The sequence below is a fragment of the Bombus flavifrons genome, chromosome 4 (genome assembly GCF_040668555.2).
Source record: "Bombus flavifrons isolate JBK064 chromosome 4, iyBomFlav1_principal, whole genome shotgun sequence".
NCBI classification, from domain to species: Eukaryota; Metazoa; Arthropoda; class Insecta; order Hymenoptera; family Apidae; genus Bombus; species Bombus flavifrons.
The window spans coordinates 16,028,430-16,048,506 of record NC_138445.1 but is presented as its reverse complement, the minus strand read 5'-3'; the positions used below and the strand labels follow the sequence as shown (position 1 = coordinate 16,048,506).

The 20,077-nt window shown below is 30.9% G+C and overlaps 5 protein-coding genes across 8 annotated transcripts in view; 2 read left to right on the top strand and 3 right to left on the bottom strand.

Moving 5' to 3' along the window:
- Positions 1-179: 179 nt before the first annotated feature.
- Positions 180-4,921, top strand: Hsl (hormone-sensitive lipase). 4 transcript variants are annotated; one of them, XR_011173055.1, is made up of 11 exons: positions 777-1,025; positions 1,201-1,635; positions 1,714-1,915; positions 2,000-2,213; positions 2,352-2,542; positions 2,686-2,968; positions 3,065-3,427; positions 3,575-3,900; positions 3,983-4,108; positions 4,184-4,424; positions 4,698-4,921. XR_011173055.1 is itself a non-coding variant. In XM_069112241.1 (10 exons), exons 2-10 carry the CDS (start codon positions 1,253-1,255, stop codon positions 4,250-4,252), a joined length of 2,157 nt encoding a protein of 718 aa, XP_068968342.1. In that variant the 5' UTR covers positions 180-377; positions 1,201-1,252; the 3' UTR covers positions 4,253-4,921. The 4 variants fall into 4 exon arrangements, 3 of the variants coding, with proteins under 3 accessions (XP_068968342.1, XP_068968340.1, XP_068968341.1); XM_069112241.1 differs by lacking the exon at positions 777-1,025 and adding an exon at positions 180-377 and having other exon boundaries at positions 4,184-4,921; XM_069112239.1 differs by having other exon boundaries at positions 4,184-4,921.
- Positions 4,922-4,948: 27 nt separating this feature from the next.
- Positions 4,949-6,449, bottom strand: san (Probable N-acetyltransferase san). The gene is made up of 4 exons (XM_069112275.1): positions 6,248-6,449; positions 5,577-5,733; positions 5,304-5,470; positions 4,949-5,202 (listed from the first exon to the last, which is right to left on the bottom strand). The coding sequence occupies exons 1-4, from the start codon at positions 6,253-6,255 to the stop codon at positions 5,028-5,030; spliced, it is 507 nt and encodes a 168-aa protein (XP_068968376.1). The 5' UTR covers positions 6,256-6,449; the 3' UTR covers positions 4,949-5,027.
- Positions 6,450-7,292: 843 nt separating this feature from the next.
- Positions 7,293-10,301, top strand: LOC138179447 (peptidylprolyl isomerase domain and WD repeat-containing protein 1). The gene is made up of 8 exons (XM_069112252.1): positions 7,293-7,501; positions 7,847-7,949; positions 8,036-8,232; positions 8,327-8,520; positions 8,609-8,946; positions 9,023-9,212; positions 9,299-9,874; positions 10,117-10,301. The coding sequence occupies exons 1-8, from the start codon at positions 7,300-7,302 to the stop codon at positions 10,258-10,260; spliced, it is 1,944 nt and encodes a 647-aa protein (XP_068968353.1). The 5' UTR covers positions 7,293-7,299; the 3' UTR covers positions 10,261-10,301.
- Positions 10,302-10,333: 32 nt separating this feature from the next.
- LOC138179461 (mitochondrial pyruvate carrier 2) lies at positions 10,334-11,283 on the bottom strand. The gene is made up of 3 exons (XM_069112277.1): positions 10,788-11,283; positions 10,575-10,716; positions 10,334-10,475 (listed from the first exon to the last, which is right to left on the bottom strand). Exons 1-3 carry the CDS (start codon positions 10,885-10,887, stop codon positions 10,334-10,336), a joined length of 384 nt encoding a protein of 127 aa, XP_068968378.1. The 5' UTR covers positions 10,888-11,283.
- Positions 11,284-14,703: 3,420 nt separating this feature from the next.
- The window catches only part of LOC138179449 (GTP-binding protein RAD), an 83,205-nt gene continuing 77,831 nt past the window's right edge, over positions 14,704-20,077 (bottom strand). Inside the window, exon 8 of the mRNA XM_069112258.1 lies at positions 14,704-20,001. Coding sequence (XP_068968359.1) covers positions 19,766-20,001 — 236 coding nt within the window. The 3' untranslated portion in view covers positions 14,704-19,765. The remainder of the gene's footprint in view (positions 20,002-20,077) is intronic.

The following is a 20,077-nucleotide window of genomic DNA, read 5'->3' as shown; positions in this document are numbered from 1 at the left end:
AATGAACTAAGTTCATATGTAATATATAGTATACACAGTATAATTTTAAATATGAATCAATAGTACTTAGCTTGATCACATATAAGTATAGTTCACAGTAAAATTCTTAGATAACCAAATTTCTAAGAAAATCTATTTTTTTTTTTTTAGTGTTATTAGATATCACTGGTATATCTTTGTGATTAATTCATCTGACGCGACTGCATTACCTAATACGTAATAGCAGCGATCGTAGAAATGTAATTTGTTGTTTGTCGTTCATTGCCATTAGTCTGACGAAATTGGTACCGAAACAACGCATGTACATATATGTACGTTTCTTTGGTTTCTTTAGCTATCGTTGCAAATATCACAGCTTAGGGACATACATGTGCCTGGTAAGTATTCCTATTGATATCGATAATAAAATTATTTATTATATATATCTACTTCCGAATTGTTATATTGTTGATATTATCATTTAAGTAATTCAGTTTCATTCAATAATAGGGATTCACAAGCTTTCGATGATCTGTTCTAATTAGGTCAATAATTATCAAGTAATTGATTGATAAAATCTATCGCTCTTATGAATTTAAGTTTATGAATGTTACGATTAGTTTTTAATTTACATTAGAATTAAACAGAAAGATAATCATTTTCTCTTAGCGTAAATACAATAACCGATCAAGAATTATTTTAAGTCCATCTTACAAGTATGTTCTTGCTAGTTACATGTAGTTTATTGTTCAAACATATGCATGTCAATAACACTTAATTCGTACCTAGCGCGTGCTATTACAGTGAGATAATGCTATCGATCGGAAAAACAATATGGCGACCATGATAAAGATTTAGGAAATGTCAAATTCAAAATAGAAGCTATTGCCTAATATACAATACAATGTATACGAAGAGTTTAATGTATATAAGTATAATGCAGTGTACATCGAAAGTTAAAAAATAATTAAACGTAATCTGAATATCCTGAGTAAATTTGATAACCTAATTCGAATTAACATCATGAATTGTAAAGGTACTAACAGGTATCAGTTTTCATTACCAACTATGAACGCATTCATTTTGTACGTATTAATGATATTTTATGTGTATTATATTTTAATTATGTTGAAAAATGGCAGTACGTTGTTACGAAATATATTATAAGAACACTTGTTTTTGTCAACAAATAACAGAATAATATAAATGTTTATGTTGCAGATTCCACAGTTATTGTTTGTAGTAAAGGAATCAATTAACAATTTATTACTAAATGACTAAGCAGGGAACAGCTCAGATGTCACTCGATGATGACTTTGACAGACCATTTGAAGATGTTGAACCTTTACAATGGGGAGCATTACGAGAACTATGTCATGCTAATTCGGAGTATTTTGTGTCGCATCAAGATGAGAACAGTATTAGAATTAGAGCTGCGCTTATGGCTATATTAGATCATTTAGTACAGTTACAACCATTATACAAAGAAATTAGTAGAATTGCACCAATGTTTGATCTTGATGCGGAAACACCTGGTAATGGATATAGAAGTTTTCTAGTGTTAATAGACAAATGTATTATTCACTCTCGTTCTGTCTGTCATCAAATATATTGCCAGAAGGACTCTTTATTTTTTCGTAAAAGTTACTATATGAGGTAATCTTTAAAATTCACTAAATAAAATTATTAAATATTTTTATTTAAAGTTATATTAACAAGTACAAATATTTATAGAGAAATTGAGGCTTGCTCACAGCTATTGGCATCTTTGTGCACTTGCTTAGAACATTTACAAACTCTTTATTCTTGGAGTGAACATTTAAGTGATGGAAAACCATCTCTCTTTATAGGAGATAGTCATAATCCACATGAAATTTTAAGTAAAGTAGATAGTATTAATCAGTATTGTTTTTATGGCAGATGCTTGGGATTCCAGGTATACTAATAAGGATATCTATACATATAGCTTTAGTTTAGTAACTACTTTAACATTTTCTAGTTCAATATGTTGTGTTTTCAGTTTTATGACAACTTAAAGCCCATATTAAAAACTATAATGGTTTGTATGGCAACATTCAGCGAAGCTTTTTATTCTAATGGTACATTATTAGCAAGATGTGCTAATTCTGTCAAGTACATGTTAGATCCTGAAATAAGGGCACGTCGTATTGTTGATGTGTCTCAACGTGCTGATATCTCATTTTGTCAAGCATTTTGGTTTCTCAATGAGGCTGGTAATATACTGCGATTTTTAATGATAATATATGCGTAATTTATTTTAAATGTAATAATTATTTCATTATGTTTATAGTTTATAGTTTATAGTTTAATTACTTAAAAATGTCATATACATATATTATTATATGTTTTAGATCTTACACGTAGGTTGCCTGCTATAACAGCTCCTTCTTTGGCAATAAATCAAATAATTTCTATACCACCCGAAGAATTGACCCTTCCTACATTAAGTGGATCAACTGTCTCAATTCCAATACCAAACAGTCATATTGGAAAAAAGCCAATACATGTTAGGCTATTTAGTTCTAAACGTCGTTTAGGAATGGTAAAAAGATAATTCGATTACTTTATATATCTGTAATTTTAGCAGTATTTTCATTATTATTTTTATCTTTATTTTACCTTTAATTGAGTAGAAATTTTTGTGAATCATCAGTTTCACTCCTGTGCAGTACATGCTTCTCTCAGGTTGGTTCAGGTGGAGTAGGGGGAGAACTGCATGGACTGTCCAACGAATTAATAATTCATTGTCATGGTGGAGGTTTTGTAGCACAGACTTCGCTATCTCATGAAACATACTTACGTAGTTGGGCAATAAATCTCGGTATACCTATTTTAAGTATAGATTACAGTTTAGCACCTGAAGCTCCGTTCCCTCGTGCACTCGAGGAAGTGCTATATGCATATGCATGGGCATTAAATCATGCAAGTACATTGCTTGGGAGTACAGCTCAAAAAATACTTTTCGCTGGTAAGATGTAAAACATTGTAGGGTGTTAACTACTTAACATAGTTTTATGTGAATCTTGCTGTATAAATAATATATAAGTATATTAAATTTTTATAGGTGATTCTGCTGGGGCCAATTTAAATTTGGGAGTTACCTTAAAATGTTTACAGTTAAATATCAGAAAACCTGATGGAATATTTATGGCATACACACCAGTACTTGTTGACTTTGTGCTATCACCTTCACGATTACTTTGCCTTACAGACCCATTATTACCTATGGGATTCCTTCTACGTTGCTTAAAAGCATATGCAGCTGACTGTTTTAAGTCAGAATCAGAATCTTTTGCTGAAGTGAGTGAAAGCGATCTAATAGCGCTAGCTCTCAGTCCCAATGGAGATGAAACAAATGATGCACATAAGTTAGCATCCTTACCATCTGATTCTACTTTGAATTCTGTTACTTTAACAGAAGTTGACGGTATATAAACACACAATGGATTAAACATAAAGATATTTTTTTAAGAAAATAATTTAAATGTATTATATAACTTTTATTACAGTTCATTGTTTTTATTATAGTCGGTTTTACATTTAAATACTCTCTGAATATTCTCTAACATAACAGGGACGGAACATCTACAGGAAGAAGCAAGATCTCAAGAATATGTCAATAAATTTTTTGGACTGTATCGAAATTGTGGTACAAATGCTTCAACACATATTGGAAATGGCACTATTAGCACAGAAAACAATATTTCAAAGAATGATAAATCATGGTCTTTTTTTGGATGGTCTCTTAGTGGAAGACGTAAAGAATCCAGAGAACTGGATATAGAAAATGCGAAAAGTAGTATGGAGGAATTTATATTTACAGTACCCAGAGACCCATATTTAAGTCCTTATCTTGCAGCAGATCATCTTTTAGCACAATTACCACCCGTTAAACTGCTGGTAAATTCTTAAACAGTAAATTTTGTATGGAATACAATATGCGAAAAAGATTACATATATATATAAAAATGTTTTATTATAGACATTAGAGTTAGATCCATGCCTGGATGACTCTGTCATGTTCGCAAGAAAACTTCGATCGCTTGGTGTATTAATCACGCTTGACATATTGCCAGGTTTACCTCATGGGTTTCTTAACTTAACACCAGTAAATATTTTTCTCATCAAATAAATCAATAATATTAAATTATGTTCTATTATATCAAATTATTTAAATTTACAGGTTTCAAAAGAGGCATGTGAAGGATCAGATTTATGCGTGAAAAGATTGCAAGAACTACTAACACTATAATTATATGGATATGAAAAATACTCATCAATATATGAATGTTAATATACGGGAACAAAAGTTTCTTTGCTATTGTTGTTTTTCAGATGCCAATTTTAATTGATTTTTTATGTACAAAGACACAATAATTTGCAATATGCCAAAAGCTTTATCCACTGGTGCATAAATGTCATAAGTGTGTTTCTATCTACATATTTTATATTATATATTTATATTTTATTAATGATAATCACAGTATTTAAATAATTTTAAATCAAATAATCTCAAGTTACTGTACTTAAATGGTAATATCTTTGTATTATGTTTACTGAATGTGCATTTGCAAGAAAATCGAATTAGCTTTCAATTTTCTACTAGGAAAATATTTAAAGAATAAGACTATAGATATATTGATTGTACAAAATATTTGAGATTGTTTCAGTTCTGATCATTATAATACTTTTTGCAGCTAACACAAGTTATTAAATGTATTAAACATAAATAAAGTATTATAAATGTAATGTGAGTTTAGTGAAGTGGTATAAAAGAGTGATATGTATAATGTTGGCAATAACTGGAAAATTATAAACTTTTGTTACGAGTATTGATAATTTATGGAATTGTTATGTTATATTGTGTACGTCGATGTACATTGTATTTATCAACTTTATTAAATTATTTATAAAACTCTAATTTTATAACTTATAACACACTGGGAAGTACAATAAAAATAATTTTATTACCAGACTATGAAAACATGTAGGTTTTTGAGATGTGATAAATTAATGATTAACGATTTTTATTGATTACTTTGTTGATTATTTGTTTGATTTGTTTTAGGACGTAAAGTTTTTTGTAATACATGAGCATCTGCAGGTTCTATTCGTTTGTAATAATGTTCCTTTGTTTCTACTATTTCAAAACCAAATTTTTTATAAAAGTCAATGGCCCCTTCATTACTTATCTGAACATGACTGTAAACAAAAAGTAACATATAAAAGTAATAATTATTATTTATATATGAATATTTGCAAATGGAATTTAATATATTTAATAAATTTCATTAAATACTTACAGAAAGATTGAATCAAAGTTTCCATCTTTGTAAACATAATTTAAAACATGTTGTACCATTACAGTACCTATTCCTAATCTTCTATAAGGATAGAGACATCCTAATGTCATAATATACAGACGCCTAGAATTTTCAGAGGTATCTACTCGACAACAAACTGCACCAACCTGAAATAAATAATATTATAATCTATTAAATTAATAGCAATTTTTATTCAAAATATTGACATGTTTCTCAATATATTGTTTGAGTATATAAACAAATATGACATACCACTATATCATTGTAATATGCAAGCTTTGCTAGCTCTCCTGCTTCTAACACATCTTTATAAAATTTTTCATTGTACGAGACTGGAAACACCACTTGGTTAAGGAGTTTGAGCTGTTTTATATTATGTGGTGTTACATCTCCTAACTCTATTTTTGATCTGTAATTTTTAATTTCCCACTTTTACTTGATGTGAAATATATATATATAATAATTTATTCATACATCACATACAAATTTGAAAATATTATATATATATATATATATATATATATATGCACATTGACATCATTAAACATGTTTTTATCTATCAAAACAAAGGATTTTAAAAACCGCGAAATTATAAAATTTTTATGGAATTCATATTTTGTTACTTTCAACAATTTTTCTTCTAGAAATTATTGTACTTAAAAAATTATTTTTACACATAATTCATTCATTACTTTTTTATGCTGTAACTACGATTTTCTAATTACACGTCTTTAAATAAACATGCCCTTGAAAGCACGAATATTTAAAATTTCAATTTACAGATAGTTATTGCACATCACAAGTGAAAGAAAAATGATCGTATAGATCTTCTAATAATATGTTAGAACAAAACGAATGTAATTGTTTTTAGAATGTTTTGATTTGTAATATAACAATATAACCTTAAAACTTTTGAGACTTACCTAGTCATATTAGGAAGTACAACAATTTTTAACGCTTCTCGAATAAATAACAATAACAAATTTCGATATTAATTGTTTTACAAGTTAATTACAAAGAAATAAGCCGTATATATTACACAATAATGTTACGCGGCTTCGTCCTTCTTATACTGAAATTTTATTAGTGGAGTAGGTTAAATATACATATATCTGCTTCTTCACATTTCGATAGGTTTTAGAATACATAAAAATTTATTAATTAATTGTGAATAACATATTTAATTGTAAGAAAAAGTAATATCATGCATATTATTATATTTAAATATATATGAAAACAATGCATTACATTTTTTTATATTATATATTGAAAAATACATATACTCATAAAATTTCAATTTAACAGACTTTTTTCAGATCCAACTGAATCCAAAATATGTTTTATTATATTTCAAACTTGTGCGTAGTTATATCATTATTATACATTTCATTATATTGTCAAGGTGTAATACAAAATATATGTAATCACAAAATGTTAATAAAAAATAATATAAATATATTAAATACTCTACGACGCAAATTACTTATCAATAATTTATGTACTTATTACTTATTAGTAATTTGATTATTGTCACAGAATTTAATTTACCATACATAATCAGTTAAGTAGCTGCAAAACTTAAATTTAACAATATATATTACACTAAAATAGGCAATAATTTTATAGAAATATATAATTATAAAGCTATATATGGAAATTTGGGTCAAATTTAAGAATGCTATTGCCGTTTATGATTTTATACATTTAATTTATATTGTAACTTAGAAATAATATTAATCATTGTGGTAAAAACATAAAGAAACAAAAATCTTAATGTCATATGATTATTTATAACATAATATTACATACATAAAAAATTATACCTTTTTTAAAGTACATAAAAATAAAATTGCATAATTTGGTTATAGTAAATTATTTATAAACCTTACATTTCTTTTTTAATATAAGAAAAGTTTGTATCGTAAAAAATATATTATGTCAATAATAATAGATGTTTTAATAGAAATGATATCGCATGACACTAGTGACACGTAGTGTCAAAAGCGTAGTATTAAACGTCAATTTGAAGCGTAGTTTATTGTTTATTATAATAAGTTTTTCGTTTTGCTTTTTTATAATAATGTCTAATAATAAAAGAGAACATAGTGGAAGCGATAATGAGGAAGATTGGGTTGGACCATTACCTTCAGAAGCTGTATCTCGAAAGAAACAGAAAGGTATACATATATAACCTATTCTATGTTTAGTATTTGTGATATTTTGTAAAAAATGAATGTGTTATTTATATGTTTTATTTTTTATATCGTATAAAATTTCAATATGATTCTTAAATATAACTGAGAAGTGCTAAAATTTATTTATATAAGATAAATATGACATAACTATATAAATAATTAATTGATTTTAGTATTAAAATTTTTTACCTTTGATAAGTTTGTAATGTTAATTACATATTTTTCATTATCAATAAATGTAATTTATAATTTTGGAAAATACAATATTTTGTATATATATAATTTTTAATGTTTTTTATTTAATTAAATTCAATGTTAATTTTACAGTTCTTGAATATGAACAAGTATACATAGATAATTTACCATGTTGCGAATGTTACGAAAAATCTTATATGCACAGAGATGTAATCACTCACATTGTGGTAACAAAGTTAGTATTTATTATTATATATAATGTTATTTCTTAAATAATAATATAATGTTTGTAATATAAGTTTGTGTTTTGTATTTGTACAGATCAAATTTTGTGATAACGGGTAGTTTCGATGGACATGTTAAATTTTGGAAAAAACAAGAGGAGTTAGTAGAATTTGTAAAGCATTTTCGCGCACATATGATGGCTATACAGTCTATGGCTGCTAGCTGTAATGGTATTCACGCATGCACTGTAAGCTTAGATAAAACAATAAAGATATTTGATGTTATAAATTTTGGTAAGTAGATCTTATTAGATACGTTCAATAATTTATTGTGTTGCATTAAACTAATATGGCTTAATTATCTGATATTATTAATGTTTTATTTCAGACATGATTAATATGATAAAGCTGCATTTTGTTCCACTTTGCTGTGAATGGATATATTCTCCTGGTGATGCAATATCTGCTGTAGCAGTTTCTGCTCAGGAATCAAATAAAATTTATATTTATGATGGACAAGGGACCAATACACCATTACATGTTTTTAAGAAATTACATATTGAACCTGTGGTTGTAATGAAAGTAAGGAGAATTAGCACAATCATATTCTGTAATCTTATTTAAATTAACATATTTAAGTAATTTTTATATAAACTGTTATCATTTATAGTATAATTCTGCATTCGAAACGTGCATCTCTGCAGACAAAGCCGGTATTGTAGAATATTGGACAGGACCTAAAATGGAGTACAGGTATCCCAAGTGCGTTAAGTTTAAAACCAAGTTGGATACAGATTTGTTTGAGTTTGCAAAAAATAAAACTTATCCATGTGGGCTAGCAGTATCACCAGATGGTAAAAAATTTGCTTCTCTCAGTGGAGATAGAAAAGTTAGGGTCTTCAATTTTCGTACTGGGAAACTGTATAGAATATTTGATGAAACGTTGCAAAGGTTTTCTGAATTACAACAAATGACACAGCAGTTACCAAATATGGAATTTGGACGAAGGTAACGTTATTCTTTAATAAAATTTTAGCATAAAACTGAATCTATTTTCTAATCAAGATATTGATAACGTCTTTAGAATGGCGGTAGAAAGAGAACTGGATAAAACAGAAACGAACTTAGGAAATATTGTTTTTGATGAGTCAGGTTATATAATTTTATATAGCACAATGTTAGGTGTAAAAGTTGTAAATTTGTACACAAATCGATGTATTAGGATTATGGGGAAACCTGAAAATATTCGTCCTATGCAATTAGCTTTATTCCAGGTGTGTACAAAATTTACACGTTTCGAAAGATGCTTGTATCTTTACAAACTTCAGCTGATAACAACTAATATTTTAAAAATGTATAGGGGAAAGCCAGGAAGACTACAGCTGCTGTGACTGTAGAAATGGAGGCTGCAGAAAATCCAACATTGGAAATGAATCGTCCTGATCCAACACTCTTTTGTACAGCTTATAAAAAAAATAGATTTTATATGTTTACAAGGAGAGAACCAGAGGATACCAAAAGTCAAGAATGTGATAGGGATGTCTTCAATGAAAGACCATCAAAAGAAGATATTATTTCCTCTACAGAAGCTACCAACGTACAAAAGATCTATGATACAGCAATTATCCATACAGCTCTTGGAGATATTCACTTGAATCTTTTTGGAAAAGATGTTCCGAGAACAGTGGAAAATTTCTGTGTTCATTCGAAAAATGGTTATTACAATGGACATATATTCCATAGAGTAATTAAGGGATTTATGATTCAAACTGGTGATCCTACTGGAACTGGTACTGGCGGAGAAAGTATATGGGGAGGAGAATTTGAAGATGAATTTAGACCACATTTAAAACATGACAGACCGTACACTTTAAGTATGGCTAATGCAGGACCGAACACAAACGGCAGCCAATTTTTCATTACTTTGACGCCAACTGTAAGTTGGGACGAGTTTGCGTAATTCTTTTTCTTTTTTATATGAGAATATGTGAAAGTAGAATGAGTAGTAGATAATTTATATAATTTATCAGTGCAGCATATGTGAGAAATCTACTACTATCTTCTTGTAATCGATTAGAAATTGATTAAAAATTAAATTGAAATCATTCACATTTTAATACACATATTAATGGCAACACGTTAACATATTAATTAATATTAATGTTATATTTGTTTCAGCCTTGGTTGGATAATAAACACAGCGTATTCGGTAGAGTGGTAAAAGGAATGGAAGTTGTACAAAATATTAGTCAAGTAAAAACAAATCCGAAAACCGATAAACCTTATGATGATATTCGAATAGTTAGCGTTACTGTGAAATAATGCTTCTAATTTCAATATATAAAATAATGATATTGAATTTATGATATGCTATATACACATCCTTTTCAGAACACTATTCTGAATCCTCTTCCTCAGCCTTCTCTTGTTCTATTTTGTAAAGCAGAGCTCGTATAAAATTATACATTCCCGTTAAACACGTAAACGCGTTTACACTGAATAAATTATAGTTCTTTGGTGTGATGATCAGTGAATATCTGATGGATAAATAATTTGTAAATCTTACTTCTTTCGCTTAAAACGATATGTTTGTTGTATACATTTTTACGAGGAAAATAGCATCGTTTAAATAATACCTGGACCATATGGCACCAGTAATCATCAGACTCGCAGTTTGCGTAAGAGAAATCGTGTTTGGAGGTCGCTTCATGTCACCCAATCCTGCTAACACCAAACCCCATTTAAACGTAGGTGCCCAAAAGAATACAGTAGTCGGCCCTATATTAATAAAAATATTAACAACAAATTAAAAGTTTTTATGGACTGTCTTCGTGAAAAATTTTTCCAACCTGCAGGATGTAAAAAAACAGGACGAAGTTTTGCTGGAAGGAGGCAAGATATTCGTATCATTAACCGTTGATAAGCACTGTTCTTCTTCGGTGGAGGCATCGTATGATGGTAATTAATTTTTATTTATTCGATCGTAAAATCGCTTTTGTCATAAAGTTTGACAGGAAAAAAATGATATGTGGGATAATAGAAGGTTTGACTTGGTCATACTGAAGTTTGATTATACCTAGTGATGTTAATAAATAAAGCTTATTTCGAGAAATTAAAAATATGAACACGTTTAGATAATATAAATATTTGTAATTATAGTTAATTAATTAGGATAACAATTAAGATATTACTTATTTAATAGATGCGTTTATGGCTACGATTATGATACCATTGCGTATTAGATGATCTTAGATTAAAAAAGACGTACGTATAAAAAAGTAAAAGAATATTTTGTTTATAAACTTGTGTAATAAAAATTATTAGAATAATTTATCGTAATAAAGAACAGAAAATTGAAATTTTTCCTGTGTAAAAATTCTATTTTGAGTATAAAATTTCATTTCAGATTTTTGCTCTTCATAAATTATCCTATCATATTATTATATGTTATTCTTCTGCAAAAAATTTCAATATAGATCGCAAAATATTGAAATACAGATAATTTCACAAATATTTATTTCGTCAAGTATCTTTCATAGAAATTTAAAACAAATGATATTTGTTGGTAACTTTTTGATTACGATTCGAAAATTGTTCATTTTGTATTATGTTTAAGACAATATAACCCACATGGCATAAAAATATAATTCGTTAAATTTTAAGAAGATTTTCACGAATGTCGTCAATATTAAGACACAGCAGAACTTCTGTAATATTAAATTCAAAATGAGTTGTCGCAGCATCAGTGTAAGCCAGGGAACATGGAACGATTTGGAGGAAATGAAATATTTGCTTTGCGCTATCGAGTGTTGGTACGTTTACCCTCGTTATTACCTTCTGGATAAAAGACTTAAATTTTATGCAGTGATAAAGGAAATAATATTTCTACTACTAAAAACAGAACTATGTGAAATTGCTTAGTTTAAACGTATATAAATCATTATTTTCCTGAATTATTTTTATTTATGTATGCAGCAATATGTTTTATACGAACGTGGTTCGATTTCATGCAGGAATCTTGATGGAATATTTTTATTTCTTTTTCTTTTAATTATTCTATATTCATTATTCATACGCAAGATCTAATTTATTTCACGTACATCATAATAACTCACAGTAGCTTTACACGAACGAGTTTCTAAAACCTAACGATAGAAGAATAAACTAAATAACAAACAAGTCCGCACAAACGACACAGGAAGAATACAGAAGATTTAGAAAATTGAATTTCTGTGGAAGAATATCTAAAGAACCGAGATTACGTTTTCTTCTGTCTTTTTAAGAACGCCTCTTACAGCAAGTATCTTAAAATAATGCAGAAAGAATTTAGAAAGTACGAGCAAGTTTCTAAAACCTAACCTAAATAGAAGAATAAACTAAATAACAAATAAGTTTACACGAACACAACATAGGAAAGAATGTAGAAAACGTAGAAGATTGAATTTTTGTAAAAAGAAAACTACCCGAAGAACAGAGATTACATTTTTCTCAAACTTTTCATAAATGCCTCTTGCAGCAAGTGTCCTAGTGTACCACCTCCACCCACGTGTTCCGCTGTATTACCACCGAGAATCGAGGAGTTGTGTCCCGTTATTCCTCCTCAGAGACCCTGCTGTCCGCCTCCTCGTTGTCCACCAACCCCCTGTTGTCCACAACCACGACCTTGCCCAATATCAGCTTCTTGTTGCGCGCCATCACCACCCTCTTGTTCGCCATCACCTCCTTGTTGCCGGATACCTATAGTTCCCAGTCCTGCTTGTTTTCCACCACCAATGTGTGCTCCACTTCCATCGAGACCTTGCGTTTCACCTTCTCCACTGCCGTGCTATCCAAGTGAGCTGTTGTTATAGAGCACCTTATCTAGAGCGCTGGTTTCTGTAACCGGCTGATCTTACCGGCAAATGGTAAAAAGTGATAAGAAATCTGGAACGAGATGCCTGTATGCGTTGTATCGAAATAAAAAACGAGCAGTATTTAACGTTAAACTTAAGGAAGGATATCGATGTTTTAAAATATATTTCTTTGCGATTTCCGCAAAATCGTAAGGAGACGCAGCAGCGCTGTAATGGGCGAAAATAACAAAAAATTTCAATTTCCCAAAATAGAAAGTGGCGAACGTTTAACGTTAAATGGAAACACGATATCGATGTTAAGAGAATCGGTAAAGTAGGATATAGAAAAGACACGTCAATTTCTCGGGAACAATGGGATCACGGGAATCCTTTTGTGGCTGTTTCACGTAAACCTAAAGCATCGAACACAGCCAACTCGTTCGAGATTTCGCAGTTCTTGTCATCTCCTTGATAGTGATAGGACCGATATATGCTCATAAATCCGTATCGAATCCAGTATATCCAATGAAATTTTATTCGTAATTAAGAATCGACATAATTAAGAACATAGGACCTAGATTTTGAAAGTTGCGTTGCCAGTTATACCTTGGGTATTGTACACGTTTCCTAACGCGCGTTTTGTGTAATTTTGTATCTTGAAATTCATCAAAAAATTCCACGCGTGCTTCTACGGGTTTATGAAAGATTTTCAGATACAAAAATACACAGAATCTGACACTGGTGCCGTCTGTTTGTCTTTGAAGATTAAAATTTCAAACGCACGACCATCCCTTTGGACAGCATGTAGTTTATTATTTTTCATTTACATAGACCCAGCCTTTTGGGTTTCGCTGCACTTTTTAACTCCGGTTTTACATTACAATTAGATTCTTCAACTCTTTAATTCTCGCTTTCATTTAAAACAGCGTATACTTAAATTTGCGTATATAATTAGTACGGCGTGTCCCGAAGGATTTCTTTCCGCGAAACTTTACCAGCATATTCTACAAGCAAAATGGATAAGTAAAGAAATATGTAGAATGGTTTATTAAAAAGTTATCGGAAAGAAAATACCAGGAGATAAGGAGCTGGTGTTTCGTCGGCACAGCGTTATTAATAAAGCATTGCCGCTATCTGTTTCTGATATTTACTTGTAGAGGTCGTTGATTCGGTCTATCAATGCTGGCAATGTTTAAACGATCATTAGCCTCGACAATAGATAGAGGTGGAGGAGGATCGATTCTTTTTGCTCCAGAGATCATCGGATATCGCACCAATAGACTTTCACTCGTCGCTGTAACCGCGAAGAGAGATGGTCGTTAAAGACGAATTAAGATGGCGTTAGGAGTTATCGCGAAGGATTTCCGACGTATTTGCCGCTATCAGGGAAAGTGAACAAGAAATTTAGTAACGCGATAGATTCGATTTGCTGTCGTAGACGCCAGTGCTGCGTTCTTAAATAGCGGACAATATTTTAAAATGTAATTATAATGTGGACCGACGTAATCTGTCCCTAGCTGTGTCGATAAAGTTTCGCGAGAACAAAACTGGGACACATTGTATTCTATAGTAACATTTTATGCCTCGTACAAGCTCCGAGGAAATGTTACAAACGTGTTGGCGATGTTAACGAGCTACGTTTAACTTAATTTCTTTGTAGTTTAATAACAATCAAGTAAATTAACCAATTATTTATAAGATTGTATTTTGTATATTGCTTCATATTTTGTAGTTTCGTACTGTTGACGGCGACGAGGTCTCACGTGTTACGTGATTTGAAAATTGAATTGAATTGAACACGAGTAAGCTGTGGAACGTATTCGAAGGTAATACGATTGTTTGGTAGGTAACATTGATATCGATCGAAGATTGGTCGACATTTGCTTTTGTTTTTAAACATATTTCGTTAAATTTTCGCTTTTTTAGTTCGATCGCGTACATGATGATAAGTGGAGGATTTTAATTTTGCAGGTGTCAGTGGGAACAATTTTGGAAAATTTATTTGATATCTGGATACGGATTGTCTATCAATTTCGATTAACGTTCGAAGTTAAAAAAAAAGTGTAAAAATTTGTAGAAGAATCGTTTCGAATTTGTATGATATATAATATTTATTTTAAACTTCGATGTACATTGAGAATCTTCGCATAACGTGATATGAACATAACAAATAAAATAATGCACGTGTCGCACGAAACGCTTAATGGGTATAGATTCTTTGAAATTTTAAAAAATCGTCTGTATTTTAATCCGTATTAATACGTTGATCGATGTATTCATCTATAGCTCGCTCATTAACGTAATTTAAAATTCTATCACATCGAAACGCTTTCTGTTTCATTTTTCAAATTTGACTCTTGCCCAAGTTACACGTTTTACAACGTTAAAAATAACATTGAAACAGCCTGTAAACAATATAAAGAGGCTATAGATTAAAATAAAATACTACAAACATTGACAGAGATTTTCAGACAATTTTGGAATGAAACGAAGATACGAACAAATGTCAAATATTTAAACACGGGAAAAGAAAGCTTACTTTAAACCTTATTTTAAATGAGCGACAAGATTATACTATGTACGCAACAACTTTATTCGTATGTCCATATCGGGTCCCACGAATCGAAGCTTAAAATACAATCACGCTTATCTCGAATCGATTTACAGGATAGGAAATCTTCCAATCGTTGAAATCGAAGCTTATAACGAATCCTGGAAATTGAATACCACAGCGATAACAACGCTCGAACATCCTATTTATTTCACAGCGGAAGCTTAAAAGTTAGTGAAAGAAAAAGAAAAAAAAAAAAAAAAGAAAAAACGCAATTACGATGAGAAAAGCCGATGTAACGTTGGTCAGGGATAATCGTCCATCGATTACAGACAAATTCATGAATATACGTTTTCTCGCTTCGTCTAAAATACATTTTAAAACACATTTCGTTCCCTCTGCTTTTCTTTCGTTTCTTCTTAAAATTATTCGAAGCATGTTGACGTTATGTAGAGTAACAATTCGCAAGAACAACAATTTATCAGTCGTTGCTTTCGGTCTCGTAAATGTTATTCGTTTCGATTTTTACGCTTATACGTAGTGGATCGTGTAATAAGTCCGCCTAGCTTTCGTCGCTTTATAATTTCAAGGATCGTTAGAGAAATCTTATTTATGGTAGCGGACAAATATACGGAAAGAAGAAGCGCTAGAACGTCGAAGAATTTATAACACTCGATTTTCTCACATTTAGGAATAGATTGAAAATGTATGTAAATGAAATTGTATAATTACGGTTGGGTAATATTGATAACTGTAACGAAGAAATTGTAAGGACTATTCCAACATATAAATAAATAATTAGGCTTTGCAAAGATTGTTAGGATTTACGATTTGTTTTTGAATAAGCTTATTCAATTATTATTAATTATTATAAGCGTTAGTTCTTTTTTCTACGACTTTTGTTTCCCATTTCTTCTTCCATCAAATTGTTTCCAACTGGAAGAAGGGAATTTCACTTTTATGTAGTTTATACAATGAACGTTACATAAGAACGCGGTAAACCATGAGACAGAAAATTTTGTAAACAATTGAAGATTACAGGGTAGATACGATAAGACTGTAAATACTTTGATCGACTCTTTTTAAAAAGTTTAATGGCATTTTACGATTGTAAACGAACGTCTTGGTACAATTTAATATGTCGATATTCTAACATTTCGATACAAACGAAAGCAACTGATTTTCTGTGAGATTGTAGCGATCGATGGATCTGTGCTCTGCTTTGGAACACGTAGCTTCGTTTCTTTTGTTTAGCTGCAAAAACAAATCGACAAGAGAATTTGAATAGAAACGGAAAACCTGACCTATCGTTGAGTGCGAATTTTCCTGCGATTGTAAGAAATGTAAAGCGCGCAGAAAAGAATAACGTGCGGACAATACGCAAGTATATAGAAAATATCGAATGTACGATACTCTTCGCAAATACGATCAACGGATACAGCATATTTCTGTCTGGTTCCCATTTCTTTTTTTAGTAACATCCATTAAGATGCGAATTTGCACAAAACTCCGCAGTAGTCTACTTATCACGTTCTTCTCCCGTAACGTCGCGAAGTGAACTAATTCGCGAAGGACAAAGTACACCGCTGATATGATACGACAAATGGTCGTTCTCTCCTTCAAAGCTTTTATCTTCTAATCCTCGACACTGACTTTATCAGACCCGGTCACACGACCGGTTTTAAAATTTAATTAAAAACTGTACGTTCGTCTAACTTTATGTAAATTCTTACATTATCTGAGTAACCAATTTCTCAATTTTTGTTTACATAAGAATTTACACTATCTGATTAACCAATTTCTCAATTTTTGTTTACATAAGAATTTACATTCTCTGATTAACCAATTTCTCAATTTTTGTTTACATAAGAATTTACATTCTCTGATTAATTAATTTCTCAATTTTTGTTTACATAAGAATCTAAACTATCTGGTTAACCAATTTCTCAATTTTTGTTTACATAAGAATCTAAACTATCTGGTTAACTAATTTCTCAATTTTTGTTTACATAAGAATTTACACTATCTGATTAACCAATTTCTCAATTTTTGTTTACATAAGAATTTACACTATCTGATCAACCAATTTCTCAATTTTTGTTTACATAAGAATTTACACTATCTGATCAACCAATTTCTCAATTTTTGTTTACATAAGAATTTACACTATCTGATCAACCAATTTCTCAATTTTTGTTTACATAAGAATTTACACTATCTGATCAACCAATTTCTCAATTTTTGTTTACATAAGAATTTACACTATCTGATTAACCAATTTCTCAATTTTTGTTTACATAAGAATTTACACTATCTGATCAACCAATTTCTCAATTTTTGTTTACATAAGAATTTACACTATCTGATCAACCAATTTCTCAATTTTTGTTTACATAAGAATTTACATTCTCTGATTAATTAATTTCTCAATTTTTGTTTACACAAGAATTTACACTATCTGATTAACCAATTTCCCAATTTTTGTTCATATAAGAATCTAAACTATCTGGTTAACCAATTTCTCAATTTTTGTTCATATAAGAATTTACATACAAAGTTAGACGAACGAAATAAATATCGAGGGATGTACAATTTTAAATAAAATGTCGAAGCCGTATCATTTCAAATCGTATTTTTACATTAACGTTTCGCACGAGGCACAAGCCCTGGTATTGGCAACACGTGGGAACTTTGCAGAGAATCTCGTCGGGAACATCCCTGATAAATTCATACTTTGGTCGTTTCGTGCGCGGATCTCCGTGTCCTCCCTTTCTCTCTCCCTTTGAAATCAAACGCGTACGAAATTGAAAATATCACGCGCGTAGTATACAAAGTATACGTTATACTTTTTTCATCGTTCTTATTCCCAGATCTGTGTTTCCTCGGGGATGTTCTCTCTGCCAGTTCAATTTCATTCAAATCGATTTCGATTTATTCAAGCCCGATCGGAATGCTACAAACTGAATCCCATTAAAAAAGATCTGAAAAACCGTTGCACGTGGTTCCAAGAAAAATACTTCTTCGCAATCTGCTTTCTCTTCTCGATAAACGATATTTCTCAGACTCTTGCTATTTTTCCAACGTTTTACACGCTTACGGCTTACGTTAATTTCGTGTTCGGTTTTCGGTTGCATTTCAGCTTCTTTCTGCTATGTAGGGTGTCGAAAGGAGTTGGAGTCAAATTATCCAGAAGTTGGAACATATAGTACTCGGTAAAATAAAAACGACGATAAGAGGAGACGTAGCGCAGCTTACACCGACCGGATCGGCTGAAATTATCTTAAGCTGTAGAGGCGATATATTTCAGCAGTGGATTAGGAAAATGCTACGATGTGCAATAACTACAAACTAGAAACCAAAGAGCATATATTGTACAAATGTGCACGGCACTCAGCGTGTAGATTGCATATTACAAACAGAATATCATTCTAAAGTACTGTTAATAATCGAGGAAGAGCAAGTGAAATTAATATACAAGAAATTAGACAAAAATCAACTTAGAATATTTTGTACAAGCAATGTCAGAAGCAAGAGCCTTCTGCTTCGACGAATAAAATTAAGAACAATTAGAATATAGGAGTAGAAAATACTGAGATAAGGTCGCGATAGGAGATTAATATTGTTATCGTTATTATTATCGCTTTTGTTATTGTTGTTACAGTAAGAAAGAAGGTATTAAGAAATATTGGTACGAAAATTATTATTATTATAGATGGTAGGTTTATGTATTCATGGAAAATTGAAGAACGCGAAAATGCGCAGAATACATTTAGTATGCAAAGATGAATAAAATATCGAGAATGTGAGAGATTCTATTCTCGAGTTTCATTTCTTCAGAGGCGTGCGAGAGGCTTCTTTTTAAGGGGCCAGAAATTAATCGCCAAATTTTTACGTATTTTCATTCCCTCGACGTTATTCAAAAACTTATTAACATTGTCCAATAATATACAAAAGCGTGATGCACGAAAGAAACGCATATAAACTAATAAGAATAATTTGCAGTTGAAAAAGGTGGTGTGTCTCGAAAAATAATGATTTTCGTATCTATATTTACAAGTACGTTGCGGATTGTTATGCGTTTACGTGGAATTGAGAATATCGAAAGCTAGCGACAAAACACGCAAAATCCCACGTAATAAGCAAAGCACGTAATAATAAATAAATACATGGTAACGTTTAGTAAATAAAATTAACTGTCTATCTAGATAACACTTTTATCTTATTATATTCATAAAAATATGCTCGCATAAATATCCGCGTCCTATTTATAAGATGCTTTTCTTATACTTTATTTTAACGACTACTACATGTTCCTTAGGTCTAATCTCAGTATTTTTTTATACATCCTATATATCGATTCTCACGTACACAGAAAAGAAGAATCAGACGATCGACAAACCTAATTTTCACGTATTCTTAATCGTTACTTCGAACCGGGCAAACGTTAGAGGACGAACAGATCCTCGCAACTTTTCGTTTTCCTTTTGAAGCCCAACAGGTGTTTCAAGATCCTTCTACGGTGCTTGCTTCTTCTTCGTCTGGTTGCCTGATCGCGGTCCCGTTGTGGATTCAGCTTAATCTGCGCTAGGATGCCGACCAGCAGCTCGTCCACGTGATGGGCAAGTCCTGACGAGGTTTCGATGAACTTGCAGCCGCAGTTGTTCGCCAAACGTCGGCCAACTGTTGACACAGAGATTACGAATTGAGAGACTGAAGTTGAGACAGTAAACGCGACAATAACAGTTTGATTACAGAA